We start from the raw sequence: 14,980 nt of genomic DNA, 5'->3' as shown, positions 1-14,980 counted from the left end.
TAAAAGTTTGATGGAATGAAAAAATAGTAATTGGTTAGCAGCAACTGCATCACATTTGCAACAATATGGACACTTAAGGAAGGTGACCTCTTGATCTCCAAAGTGCTCTTACGTGCTAATCCATTTACGATGCCACCAAAATAGCATGATGTACTGTATACATGGAGGAAACTTATCTTCCATGTTTTTATATTGTTAAGCATTGCCTCAATCTGGTCCAGACTGATGACATAAAAGTTGCCTATATCTGCACACTTAAAATTTAATGGTAGGTCTCTGCTGGACGTGCAGTTGCAGTTTGAAATTGAGTATTATTTGATTACGAGTCAAGGCAACTTCTGTGTCTGTCTCCTCTGTATGGAGAAAAATTAAAAACTAAGAAACTTCAGTCATGGTTCTAAATAAGACAAGACTTTTAAGGTTTTTTTAAATATATCTTTATTGATCACATGTACATCGAAACACAGAGTGAAATGCATCTTTTGCGTAGAGTATTCTGGAGGCAGCCCACAAGTGTCACCACGCTTCTGGCACCAACATAGCATGCCCACAGCTTCCTAACCCATACGTCTTTGGAATGTGGGAGGAAACCGGAGCACCCAGAGGAAACCCACGCAGTCACAGGGAGAACGTACAAACTCCTTACAGACAGTGGCTGGAATTGAACCTGGGTCGCTGGCGCTGTAATAGCGTTACGCTGGTACACTACCATGCCTGCCTAATACACAGTGGCATATTGGATGGAAATAGTGGTGTGTAAATACATTAGCATAATTGAGCTCCTTCCAATTATGATTAGCATCATAATTGAGCTCCTTAACGTACAACAGCCTTTTCTTGGCACTCTGCAAAACTTTGCACAGTTTGATCTGAGCGTACTCATGCTCATTAATTTTGCTTCATTGGAACTTTGCATTGAAGTTCAACCCCCCCATTGTGCATAATACAACTGACCCACCTTCACTGAATGCTGATCAGCAAGGCTAAGGTCAAGTGGAAGAACACGGACCAAATGAAGAAAACAATGTGCTACAACAAGACATCAATGATTATGGAAGTCTAGCACATTCCAAGTGAAAGATAGAAGATCAGTAAACAGGATGCTGTGAATGCATGCTAGGATCAAAACACTGGAAGTCCACAGAATTTGCTGGCATTTTAATGAAGAATGAATGGGAATTACCTGTATTTGCACTGCTGTAACCAAGGTTGCAACTATCCGAGAAGCCACCCATGTTGTATGAGAAGTTAAAGCATTAACAATTACTTTAAAACTATTGTTTGAGAAAATAATAAACTTGTATTTCTCATGACACGTCATAAAGCTTTATAAGCAAAGCACATTTGAAATTAAATACATAGCAGAGCTTTGATGAAGTTGATGTCAATTTGGAAAATGTAACAATTAATACCCAGGTTACTCTGGCAGGGTAGTGAAACCAGAAGTTATACCCAGCACAGAACCATTAACTGTGTACTTCCAATAATTTAAACATTGTCTGTGGCTATGATGGAACAGCTGCAGTCAATATCTAGACTTAGTCATAGGTATCTGTTGACAATAACTTTAAAAGTTGCAAATAATCAAGGCCTATTTCTATATCCAAATTGCCAATCAAGAATTAATTGCAACAAGTTTTACAGTTTCCTACTAATTTTAAAAGATTATTCATACAACTTACAGTTTAGCATAGTACCATTAACTTTAACTTGAAATGAGGACAAATATCCCATCAACATATAACAAGTGTTGAACCACACACACAGCTCAGATGAGCAGGACTGGAAGTGTTTAAATGATGAAATGAATCATTACAAGTATTACCCTTTTATTTTCACTAGTTCTTAACTATGAGATGGCATTTTCCACTATCACTATTAAATCACATCCATACAACTGCCAGCAGTGTTGCTTTTTGTTGGATATCAGATGACAAATCATTTAGTACACATTTAGTTAATATATTTACAGATTTAATCTTCAATATTTGTTACATTTTAGGCCTAATGTTCTGTACAGGCGACCCATGTTATGTCTGTTCAGATAACAGAAATTTGCCCTTACAGAATTCACAAATTATTGTCCAAAAAGTTGAGATATAGAATAAACTTTGGTCTCACGGAACTGATGTGAAAAAAGTAAATAAATAAATTTTTTCAACACGCATTTCTTGATGCATGCACAGATGACATGGCTTCTTGTTACAGGAAATGGACCATTTTCTAGGAACACAAAACCACCCCGCACACCCAACGGGGGGGTTGCCTGTATCAGTTTTGAAAGACAATCAACTGCAAACTTAATCAAAGCTTAAAACTGTGATAGTTTTTGTGTGTTGCTTCCAGACGGGAAAATCTGTAAGAATTGAAATGCAAGCAACAAACCTAAATTTTCCAATGATATTACAATAAGGACTTTTGCTATTTCTTGGCTTTTACATGAAACATTTGAATATCTTGTGCTGACCCAAACTATAGCAGTTCACTAATACACCATGTACCTTCACAAACAAAATGATCCATGAAGGTTACATAATGTAATTGTGTGTGATGTGGAAGTAAATAATGTAGACATATACAGATGCTGTTTTAAATTTAAAATAAATAATACTTTTACAAGTACCAATTCACTGGATGCAAAGTTTAGCATTACACTTGCAACTCAAAGTGCTCAATAAAGCATGCAAACTTGCTAGATGTGTGTAGTAACCAACTCAGCGGTTAAATAAAATGCACCAAGAATAGGTATTTTCCCTTTTGCTGCAACACATCTACTTCCTATGCTTTGGGGATGTCAAACATGCAAAGGCTCTTATACTTCTGTAAAAGTTCATTCTTGGTGCGAACCTGATCTCGCAAGTTTTGAAGTTGTTGCTGCTGTTGTTCAGGGCTAACATCAATCCCAGGCATTGATGAAACCATCTCTCTGGTATCCTGCAGCTTGGTCTTGAGTTTGTTGAGCTCTTGATGCACTTCTTGGCTGTCTTTGTCAATGCTGCACTCAACAACAAAACCAGAAGAAAAATCATTGCATACAATTTCAAATATTCACAATAATGTTTAAAACTTTAATTTCTGACCACAGCTAAATGATAATCTGGCAGTTTATTAACTAATTTGTTTTTTTTTTCAATTCAGCAATCATCAAATCTTGTCTGAGGTTTTTAGGCCTTATTGCAATATCACACAAAGCAAGCACAAGATTTGCTGCTAGCAATTTCTAACCACATTTTAACACAAGTAACAAAGGGAGTCATTCAAGATAATGCAGGACGATACAGTGTGAACCAGTGCCATGGAACTAACCTAAATCAGGAACAACTGAGGCTCAATTCCCAACCTGTGCCAAAATACCTAATGTTTGTTTGATGGGTATTGCTAAAGCTAGTTAACTCTGGTGTCCACAAATTTGAAAAATAAGGGGGTTCGCACTCTTGATTACTATCAGTGGCCACTGCTGAGGAGTGCATGACGGCTACGTTGAACTAGGCAGGCCCTGCTGTAGTGAACTTTGCCAGCACCCAATAAAATGAACTTCAAGAGAAACTGCTATCTTTTGTGGAGGACATAAGTGATTTTTGTTTAAAAGAAAAAGATTAACAGTCTAAACAGTTATGATTTGAGCATATATTACTTAAACTAATTGAATCCCTTGTGTTTCAGGCATAATACATCAGACTCCTATTTATTGATCTGCCTTCAACACCAGAATCCTAAACAAACTCACTTCCAAATTCCAAGACCTGGGATTCTGCACTCCCCTCTGTAACTGGATCCTCAACTTCCTGACCAACAGACGACAATCAGTAAGAATAGGCAGCAACACCTATAATTATCCTCAGCCCCGTACCATACTCCCTATACATTCATGACCGTGGCGCCAAATTGCACTCCAACTCCATTTATACAGTTGCAGATGAAACCACCACAGTGGGCCAGATCTTAATCAACAATGAATCATAGTACAGAAGGGAGATAGAGTGTCCAGTGGCATGATGTTAATGTCCATCAATGTCAGCAAAACAAAGGAGCTGGTCATTGACTTTAGGAAGCCTGGTGGCGTACATTCCCTGTCTGAGTCAACGGTGTTGAGATGGACATGGTTGACAGCTTCAAGTTCCTAGATGTAAACATCACCTACAATTTGTCCTGGTCTAGCACGTGGTTAGGGCCTAGGATGCACGGCAGGAGAGCAATGGAGGCATATTCAATCATGGCATACACAAAGGTAATGTACTTTAAAAGGAAAATATTGACAAGGTTGTAGGAAAGGGCTGGAGAGATGAATCAGCCCATTGCTCTTGCATGGTGCTTAAACAAACCCGATGAATGGATTCCTTCTCCATTGTTAAATTTCTATGATTCTGTTTTCAAACCTTGGATAGCTTATATCTGGTACCCTTGTCCAAGCCCCTGGCATGGATATACAGATTATAAAATTAAATATCTCTCCTTTCCTTTTTCAAGTTCTTCTGAAGTCATGAGATATCTTTAACCTTGCCACTGGGCAAGCAGAATAGTCTTTGGAATTCCTGTTCACAGCTGCTAGGGACAACATTTGCCCCTTTGATGAAACAAACTCCCAATACTTTCCTCAATGTTTCTTGCTGCAATGCTTTGCACCTTGCCGCCAACAAACTTCTAGTGGGAGTGGAACTAATTTTCAGAACTATTGGGAAACCATTCAAACCTTTGGTAACAACACCGCAGAACAAAGGTCACCCAAACCTCAGTAGTCAGGCTGCAGCTTGACCGGACAACATTTATGTTTCGGTATACTCAGAGACTGAGTTCCAAGTCAACATCAACTCATTCAACAAAGCAACTAAAAGGATGAGCCTTCCATTCAACATCTGCAAGTCCACAGACCTCTCAAGAACTACCCACATCCACCCCATCAGCCACCTCCTGCCTCATCTGTGGAAGCAAGTGCAGGTCCCACATTTGGCCTCATTAGCCACTTCTGAATGCAAACAACCAGAGTCATCCTTGATCCCAAGGGAATTAAGAACTAACTGCCACCACATTCTATCTCTTTCCTTTCTCTTCATCCATCCATCCCCTCAATTTGTATGGCATTGAAACTTCACGGACCTTTTGTTCATCCTCCCTGTTTCTTTTGCCCACATCCACTACTCATAACCTTCTGCCATTGACCAAGAGACATCTCAAAAGTTGAACCATCTGTGGATGAGTGGAAGGCAACTGCAATGGAGCACAAGTGACCGCAGATGCTGTAATATGGAGCATCTGTGGAAGCATGCAGGGCCTTGACCCAAAACCCAGCGCCAGCCTGGACCTGGACCCAAAATGTCGACCGTCCCTCCCCCCCCCGACCACCGCTCCCCCCCCTCCTCTCCCCTCCCCTCCTCCCCCTTCCTCTCCTCCCCTCCCCTCCTCCCCCTTCCTCTCCTCCCCCCGGAGCAGCCTACGGTCAGAGTCAGGCCAACAACACCGAGGGCCTCCGGAGAAAGGTGCGGGCGTTTGCGAGTGTAGCCCCGGCCCGCAGACTCACCATTTAATAATGTCGTGAACGATCGGCAGGAACGAACAATCCTCCGGGTTGATCGGCCCCTTGGTCTCCACCGCCGCCATCACACCGAACCTCCAGCAGCCACGTCATCAGCCGTGGCCACAGCGAAGGGAATAGACCGTATTCAGCATTGCATCATGTGCCGTCACTTCCGAGGTTGTGCGCCGTTCACTTGTCTTCCACACGATGAGGTTTCAGTGACAGATGAGGATGATGGAGGTACATGGTCGTCCCGCTTATTATTATAGAGGTCTGCCCGTAATTTCTTGTGAAATCTAAACGAGGGAGGAGACATCAAACACCTCTATTAACTATTTTAATCAAAATATTAATAAGTTATGGGCATTTCTGAGTAGTCGTAAGCGGATGTCTGTTTATGACTGAGATGAGGAAGAATTTCTTCTCTCAAAGGGATGTGAGTCTTTAGAAAATCCTTGTCCCAGAAAGTGGTGGATGCTGAATCCTTGAATATATCAAAGCTGAGATAGATGGATTTTTGATCAGTAGGGGAATGTGGAGAGGGTGAGAAAGGTGACGAGGAAATTTGGATCAGCCAAGATCTTATTAAGTAACAGAGCAGGTTCGAGGGGCCAGATGGCCTACTTCTGTTTCTATTTATCATGTTCTTAGGCTTTGTTGTCCATCTTTTATTCCCTTGGTGAGTTGTGGTTTTAAACTACTGGCATATTTCTTCTAATAATATTCAAACAAGGCTGTTAGGCTGAGAGTTCCAAAAGTGTGAACTGGTGACAATAAAAGAACTTTATTTAAAAAAAAGATAAACTTTCCAAAGAGAAAATGCTGTGAAGATTACTGTTTTGGCTCCAGGGATCACAGGTTTGCTGTACGAGGACAGTTGAGTAGACTAGGAATGTTTTCTCTACATTTGGAAAAAAGAGAGGAGATCTCATTAAAGCTTGCAAAATTCTTACAGGCTGGACAGATTGGATGCTGGGAGGACACTTCCCCTGGCTGAGGAGCCTGGAACCAGGGTTCACAATCACAAAATAATTAGTGGACTGTTAGGGACTGAGAACATGAGAAATTTCTTCATGCAGAGGATGACGAATCTTTACCCAGATTCACTGAGTTCATTCAAAACAGAGATTGGTAGATTTCTGAATTCAGGGGATATAGGAATAATGCGAGTATTGAGATAGAAAATTATTCATGAACCCGATGAGTGGTGGAGCAGGCTTGAAGAGCCAGATGGCCTGGTCCTGCTGCTATTTCTTATGTTGTTATATGTAGGACCTGGAAGAAAATTGATGATGCTGGTGGTGGTCTTCCTATGCACTCGCTGCTTTCATCCTTCTAAATATAAGGGCAATATATTTTAAAATGTTGTTAAAGTAGCTTCGGTGAATTGATGCAATGTATCTAATGAATGATTTGGAATTGGAATTGGTTTATTATTGTTACATGTACCGAGGTACAGTGAAAAACTGTCTTGCATACCGTTCGTACAGATCAATTCATTACACAGTGCATCAAGGTATTACAAAGTAAAACAATAACAGACTGCAGAATAAAGCTATGGAGAAAGTGCAGTGCAGGTAGATAGTAAGCTGCAAAGGTCATAACGAGGCAGATTCTGAGGTCAAGAGTCCACCTTATCGTGCTAGGGGACCGTTCAATGGTCTCATAACAGCGGGATAGAAGCTGTCCTTGAACCTGGTGGTACATGCTTTCAGGCTTTTGTATCTTCTGCCAGATGGGAGAGGGCAGAAGAGAGAACATCTCTGGTGGGTGGGGTCTTTGATTACTGAGGCAGTGAGAAGTATAGACGTAGTTCATGGAGGGGAGGCTGGTTTCCGTGATGTGCTTAGCTGTGTCCACGACTCTCTGTAGTTTCTTGTGGTCTTGGGCAGAGCAGTTGCCATACCAAGCCGTGATGCATCCAGATAGGATGCTTTCTATGGTGCATCAATAAAAATTGGTGAGGGTCGACGGGGACATGCCAAATTTCTTTAGCCTCCTGAGGAAGTAGAGGTGCTATTGATCTTTCTTGGCAGTGGCGTCTACATGGTTGGACCAGGACAGGCTGTTGGTGATGTTCACTCCTAGGAACTTGAAGCTCTCAACCCTCTTAGCTTCAGCACCGTTGATGTAGACAGGAGGATGTGCACTGCCCCCCTTCCTGAAGTCAATGACCATCTCTTTTGTCTTGCTGACATTGAGGGAAAGTTTGTTGTCATGACACCATGTGCAACATTTACACTAACTTATGGTGAATCAGTGGTTTCTGGGACACAGTACTTATGTTGCTGCTCCTCTGATCAATGGTGGCCACCAGATTTTGGATGGTAAGGGATGGTAATCCTGTTGAATGTCAAATGGAAGTGGTTTGTTGCAATTGGTCATTATCTGGCATGTGTCAGATGTGAATTTACATGCTACTTGTCAACCTAGGATTGATGTGCAGATCTTTATTTGTACAGGTTTGGACTACTTCATTATTTAAGAAATTGCAAATAGAACTGAAAATTGTCGAATCGTCACTGAAAATCCCCAGTTCTGACCCATGATGAAGGGAAGGTCATTGCTGAAACAGCAGAAAATGGAACAGGACCCTGAGGAACTCCTGCTTTGTTGCCTGAGGTAGAGATGATCGTTGCACAAATACCTTCCCTTTGAAAATTCGTTGCCCCAGCCAGTGGGGAGTTTCCTTTTAATTTCCTTTGACTTTAATTTTACTAGTCCAGTACTCCTTGATGACACATTCAGTCCAATGCTTCTTGATGTAGCTGGCAATGTTTTTCTTACTTTTGAAATTTAGTTGTTTCATCCCTGTTTGAATCAAAGTTGATGTCTGCACCAGGCCGTCTTGATGGAACCCAAATTCAGCATCAGTGAACAGGTTATTGGTGATTAAGTGCCACTTGATTACACTGACAACGAGACCTTCCATCACATCTGATGGAATGTAAAGGATTGGATTGGTTGGATTTTATGAACAGGACATTCCTGTGCATTAAGATTGATGTGCAACATACAGTTCTGTGGAAGCTGCATGGAACCCCTTAGATTCTCAATTTAGTGCTGTTAGATCTAATTTTCTGATTTACTTAGTAGTTGTTAGTGTTTACTGTACTAGAACCAGGTTGGCTGAAGGTACAGCTGGAACTGGAGTGACCTCAGCATTATGGCCAGGACATTAGCAGGATCCTTAATGTTTGTACTGTCCAATGTATTGAGCAATGTCTTAATATCACATGAATTAAATTGGCTAAATACAGGGATCTATGATGGTGGAGACCTCAATAGGATATCAAGACGGCTCATAATGGCTGAAGATGTTTTGGAAAAATTTTATCTTTGTCCACACAGTTCATTGCTGTATGTGTTGGTATTGCAGAGCTTTAATGTCTAACACTGGTTGTAAGATTGTTTATTTCTTTTGCATGGTGCCTATGGTGTTCAGCATCCTTGAAGTCCTATGCTGTAGGTTCATAAACTTGTATTCTCATTTTTAGATACATTGGATGCTGCTATCTGCATTCACTTCTCCTCATCAAAAAAGGTTGGTCCCCAGTCTTTGTGGTAATTGTAGAGTGAGGGAACTGCCATGCCATTACTTTAAGACAGTGGTACAATAGTTCTACTGAAGCTGCATGCAGCCCCTTAGGTTCCTGATGTTGTACTGCTAGATTAAGTTTGAATCTGTCCCATTTGGCATTACCACAGTGTAAGTTAGAGAATATCCTCGGTGTGAAAATGAGATTTCATCTCTGCAAGGGCATAGCATAGGTCATACTTAATCTCACCAGTATGAGGTTGAAGGTTTCTACCTTGTGTTTGTTCTCTTACCACTTGCCACAGGACCAGAGTAACAGCTATGACCTTCAAGATTTAGCTAGCTTGCTATTGAAGCACTCTTAATGTTGGACATACAGAGTGTATTCTGGATCCTTGTTTCCCTCTGTATTTATTTGAGTGATCTTCAGCATGAAGCAGTACTAATTCAAAATCTAGGATAGACTGTAGACATTTAATCTGTAGCATGAGGTTTTATGGGATATGGAAACAAAGCTGAAAATTCCCAGGGCCAATCTTGCCTTAGTGTATATCAATGTCTTTCTCTTCTGATGATGGGTTAGGTTAATGTCAGGAATGGTGATGCAAAATACTTAACACCCAAGTCTTATTATAATCTTTATACATTGAGAATAATTATAGTTCAAATATAATTGAGACTAAAGAAAAATGCACTAAATGGAACTGAACATGTACTTTATGATTTGCAAATACTTGGGGCAGCATGTCACAAATCTCCTCCCTTCTGGATTCTCATGTGTTCAGGGGCATGTCCAGCTGGTGGTTGAGAAAGCTAATGGCTTCGCCCCCTAGACTAGAAAGGGTAAGTATGACCTGAGTTTTAGGAATTGTCAGATACATTGCACTGTAGGTCAAGAGGAGGAAGCTATGCAGCATGCTGGAGGGTATGGAGGAGCCTACTTTAAACGTTTTCAGAACTGATTCATGACATTAAGTCATTGCAATGTGTAATGGAGCACATTGTCATCTCAATCATCTGCAGCTAAGTCCCCTAACCAACTGTTGCTGGCATCAGTGGTAGCAAGGACACTGATACCATGCTGACAAAGGGCTGTCTGTGAGAAGTGGAAGTGAGATGACATCATTGGAGAAGTGCTTATTGTCTTAAGTTGGTGCACCTTGAAGAGCTATTATCAAAGAGCGCTTTCAGCTAGCAAGACAAAACATAAGAATAAAAGAAGTAAGAGCAGCATTAGGCCATCTTGCCCTTTGACCCTGCTCTGCCATTTATCCAGCAAGATCTCAGAGAATATATGATTGCAGTTAATATGTCCCATCTGTTTCTATATCTCTACCTGAACATCTTTCTATTCCATTGTGTCAGTGTGTTTGTTCCTGTGGATGGCAAGCATCATGAGTCCAAACAGAAGTTTGTTAGCAGTCTCTGGTCAAAGGCCCTCTTCTGAATCGGTGAATAATTTTCTGTAACACATTAAACCAGTTTCAGCAGCCAGAATTTCCTCAAAAGCTGAGGCAACAGCCCACCATCAAATTAAATTAACTCATGATTTACCTTGGCACGATTGATGATCTTCTTAACCATTCATAGAAACAGTGCCTTCCTGGATGATTTCTCTCTGAATTTTTGCAAAAGGTAATTAAAATGCCAGAGTTTAAAATGGGTTTATTATCACTGACATATGTCATGAAATTTGTTGTTTTGCGGCAGCAGTACAGTGCAAGACATAAAAATTACTATGTTACCATAAAAATAAATAAATAAAACAAAAGAACTGGTCATTGGCTTCAGGAAAGGGGGCAGTGTACATGCACCTGTCTACACCAACGGTGCTGAGGTCAAGAGGGTTGAGAGCTTCAAGTTCCTAGGAATGGACATCACCAATAGCCTGTCCTGGTCCAATCACGTAGCTGCCACGGCCAAGAAAGCTCACCAGCGCCTCTACTTCCTCAGGAGGCTAAAGAAATTTAGTATGTACTCTTTGACACTCACCAACTTTTACCGATGCACCATAGAAAGCATCCTATCTGGATGCATCACAGCTTGGTATGGCACCTGCTCTGCCCAGGACCACAAGAAATTACAGAGAGTTGTGGACACAGCCCCAGCGCGTCACGGAAACCAGCCTCCCCTCCATGGATTCTGTCTTTACCTCTCGCTCCCTTGGTGAAACAGCCAGCATAATCAAAGACCCCACCCACCAGGGTCATTCTCTTTTCTCTCCTCTCCCATCAGGCAGAAGATACAGGAGCCTGAGGGCGCGTACCACCGGGCTTAAGGACAACTTCTATCCCACTGTGATAAGACTATTGAACAGTTCCCTTATACGATGGATGGACTCTGACCTCACTATCTACCTTGTTATGACCTTGCACCTTATTGTCTACCTGCACTGCACTTTCTCTGTAGCTGTGACACTTTACTCTGTCTTCTGTTATTGTTTTTACCTGTACTACCTCAATGCACTCTGTAGTAACTCAACGTAACTGCACTGTGTAATGAACTGACCTGTACGATCGGTATGCAAGACAAGTTTTTCACTGTACCTCGGTTCAAGTGACAATAATAAACCAATGCCAATACCAATATCAAAATAGTGCAAAAGAGGAATAACGAGGTAGAGTTCATGGGTTCATGGACCATTTAGAAATCTGATGGCGGAGGGAAAGAAGCTGTTCCTGAAATGTTGAGTGTGGGTCTTCAGGGTCTTGTACCTCCTCTCTGATGGTAGTAATGAGAAGATGGCATGTCCCGGATGGTGAGGGTCCTTAATACTGGATGAAGCCTTCTTGAGGCACCGACTCGTGAAGATGTCCTCAATGGTGGGGAGGGTTGTGCCCAAGATGGAGCTGGCTGAGTCTAAAACCCTCTGCAGCATCTTTTGATCCTGCACATTGGAGCCTCCATACCAGGCGGTGATGCAACCCGTCAGAATGCTCTCCACCGTACATCTATAGAAATTTGCCAGTATGTCTTTGGTGACATACCAAATCTCCTCAAACTCCTAACGAAGTAGAGCTGCTGGCGCGCCTTCTTCGTGATTACATCAATGTGTTGGGCCCAGGATAGATCCCCTGAGATGCTGACGCCCAGGAACTTGAAGCTGCTCACCCTTTCCACCACTCTGATTCCAATCTAATTTGGGGATTATTTTTTTGAAGGGGAAGTGGATAAGTAAAAGTTTAAAAATTATTCTTCTCTGCCTGACCTGTGATTCAACATATATACTGCAAGTTAATTCAATAAACTTTTTCATCTGAGGGAGTCATCGAAATTCATTTGCCAGGTAATAAAATAGCAATGCACTTCCTTTAAATATACCTTTTGATGTGAATTCTTTCAGTTCAATCTGACCTAAAAATTTATTGTATAAGTGGGTGGTGAGTCTGCATACAGACCACTGCTCTAGTAATAATTCTTCAGGAGTTATTAAGAAGGCATGATTATATACAGACCCTGCAGTGTGATACAGTGGCCTATTTTAGAAAATGACAAATAATGCTCTTGTGGCTGCATTGAACACAGTGCAACTAATTTACAGTTTGGACCTTGGCAAAAATCTGGCAACCCATTGTGTGCTCTGCCAATTTTCATTTCTATAGACTCAATGCATATAAACATATATACTTAGATTCTTACTGAAACATAAGATTCTGAGGGTCTTTACAGGGTAGATGCTGAGAGGATGTTTCCTCTTGTGGGGGAATCTAGAACTAAAAAACATAGTTTTTGTATAAGAGGTCACACTTAAAGATAGAGATTAGGAGGCTGTGAATCTTTGGAGTTCTATACTCCAGACAGTTGTGGAAGTGTCATTATTCAAGAGTGAAATAGATTATTCAAGAGGAAAATAGCACTGATGGCAAAGATCAGGTCAGCCATGATCTTATTGAATTGCAGAGTTGGCTTGAGGGGACAAACTGCTTACTCTTGCTTCTATTTTTTATATTCTTACAGATAGGTGCTAACATTTCATTACTTATTGGTTCATAAGATTTACAAATATAATTTTCAAACTGCCTTGGAGCAGTCTAAACATTATCTTGATACTGTTCAGTAAATTATATTGTCAGTTAAAGAAGCAGACACAAAGAAGCTACTATTAACATGGTATAGATGAGAAAAAAAGTGGAATAGAGAACAATCTGAAAAGTTTTGCAAAGTCTCTTTCTTGTTGCTTGCACAGGGCAACAGCATTTTTTATATTATAACAGAGACATAATTCACTGCAAAGTATCTGCAATGTCCTTTGGAACTTTATGAAACATGCTAAATGAGTGCATTTCATTTTTTCTCAGTAGGATAACCTGAACTGTGCACCTTAGGTACAATCTCATACATGTGCCTGCAATGTTCTCACTGTCAAAGTCAAGATTACCCCTGACCTCAGAATGATTTCAGTTCACAGCTGTTGATATATGGATTCTATTCAATCAGTCTTCAAGACCCCCTCAACTTGGGATTCAATTTAGTGAACATCTATCTCCTTCTTGGGTAAGGAGACCAAAACTCTGTGCTTTAAGTTCAGACTCATCAAAGTCCTGTGTAGTTGCTGCATTCTCTTATATTCCAAGCTCTTTGGAATAATGCTAATTTACCATTTGCCTTTCTTCTGGTACCTCCATGTGATTCCTGTGATTTGTATACAAGGAGCTTAAAATTCTCAACCAACATTTTAAGGCCTCTCACCTTTAAAAAACATATTCTGCTTTTCCATTTTTCCCACTGAAGTCAACATTTGGATACCAGCCTTTCATTGCAGATTTACTTAATTAACAAAATTCATTTTCACTTATTGCCATGGCAGGATTTAAATTTCAGTCTCCAGATAATGGTCTACACCTCCAGTTTACTAGTCCAATAAGGAAACCATTGTGTGCCATACATATTATCAAATGATGTGGGATTAAGATTGGTGATTGGAGTTAAGATATGGATCAGACAAGACCTAATTGAATGTCTGATCCGTTTGAGAGACCAAGTGGTAGCATCTGCTTTATAGTACTTTTTCATTTGAGCCTTTCCTCATTCTTTTCGTTTGTCTTTTCCTATTTCTCTTAAAAATGTTCCTCTTTATTGCATTTTTTTTCTTCCATCATTAATACAACATTCTGGGACTTGAAGAGAATGTCCTCAGCTGATTCTGAAGGTTCAACAGCAGAAGGATTTGTACATAACCAAGATTTTATTAAATAAAATACAAAAACTGCTTGACAACTTAAGCCCCTGAAAGACAATCTCCACCTTTTGCACTATTGTGTGTTTTATGCTTCATTGCCTACTAGATGGTGTAGATTGAAACTGAGAATGTCATTGGTCCAATCACTTCATCTAACTTCATTGTGCTAATTCCATTTGTATGACCTGTACCTTCACTACACATTGAAACCCGATTGAACAATGTGTTCTTTGTTATTCAGGCCAGGGAACGTGGAACTCTATTGTTTGTTTTTTCGTACTGCTGTGCAAATCAGGACCAAAGGCTCCAGTGATGTGGAATGGAACATTTTACCCTGTAGTTTAAAACTAGCAGTAGCATCAACTATTCTTGAGGAAAGTAAGGTACATTTGGTGCACCACACCTTTATAGCAACCAGAGAAAAGAAATTTATTACATTGGTGCTCAAAAGTCATCCTACAGGCCTAATGTGAGCAGCAGCCATCAACCCAGTGCATGCTTTATTTCTTTTGTTTGTGTGTCCGTGTGCAGTGAAGACATTCTCAACAGAAAATTCTCAGCCTCAGGATTGAGAAAGCTGATTCTTGCATCGCCAACGAAGGAGATGGGACTTGCAAACAAATCAGGAAGCAATTTCAAGATCCATAGAATGTAAGGAGGAAGGAAGATGTTCCCTGTGAAAGCCATGCAGTAGTAAAGGATGTGCGGGCCTGAAATGTTGACAATTCCTTTCGTCCCACAGAAGCTGCTC

The 14,980-nt window shown here is 40.8% G+C and overlaps 1 protein-coding gene across 1 annotated transcript; it reads right to left on the bottom strand.

Annotated features, from left to right (window-relative positions):
- Positions 1 to 429: 429 nt before the first annotated feature.
- On the bottom strand, positions 430 to 5,670 carry med9 (mediator complex subunit 9). Its single transcript, XM_052021667.1, has 2 exons — positions 5,516 to 5,670; positions 430 to 2,995 (listed from the first exon to the last, which is right to left on the bottom strand). Exons 1-2 carry the CDS (start codon positions 5,593 to 5,595, stop codon positions 2,779 to 2,781), a joined length of 297 nt encoding a protein of 98 aa, XP_051877627.1. The 5' UTR covers positions 5,596 to 5,670; the 3' UTR covers positions 430 to 2,778.
- Between the last annotated feature and the right edge of the window lie 9,310 nt (positions 5,671 to 14,980).

This window comes from Pristis pectinata, chromosome 8, assembly GCF_009764475.1.
Source record: "Pristis pectinata isolate sPriPec2 chromosome 8, sPriPec2.1.pri, whole genome shotgun sequence".
NCBI classification, from domain to species: domain Eukaryota; kingdom Metazoa; phylum Chordata; class Chondrichthyes; order Rhinopristiformes; family Pristidae; genus Pristis; species Pristis pectinata.
The sequence above is the reverse complement of the archived record's forward strand: the minus strand, read 5'-3'. Positions and strand labels throughout refer to the sequence as shown.

Bases quoted from the DNA above. Each gene is read 5' to 3' on its own strand.
- med9 (XM_052021667.1), bottom strand. From the start codon at position 5,595: ATGGCGGCGGTGGAGACCAAGGGGCCGATCAACCCGGAGGATTGTTCG. The intron at 2,996-5,515 runs GTGAGTCTGCGG...TGTTGAGTGCAG, and splicing joins GTTCACGACATTATTAAATG to CATTGACAAAGACAGCCAAG.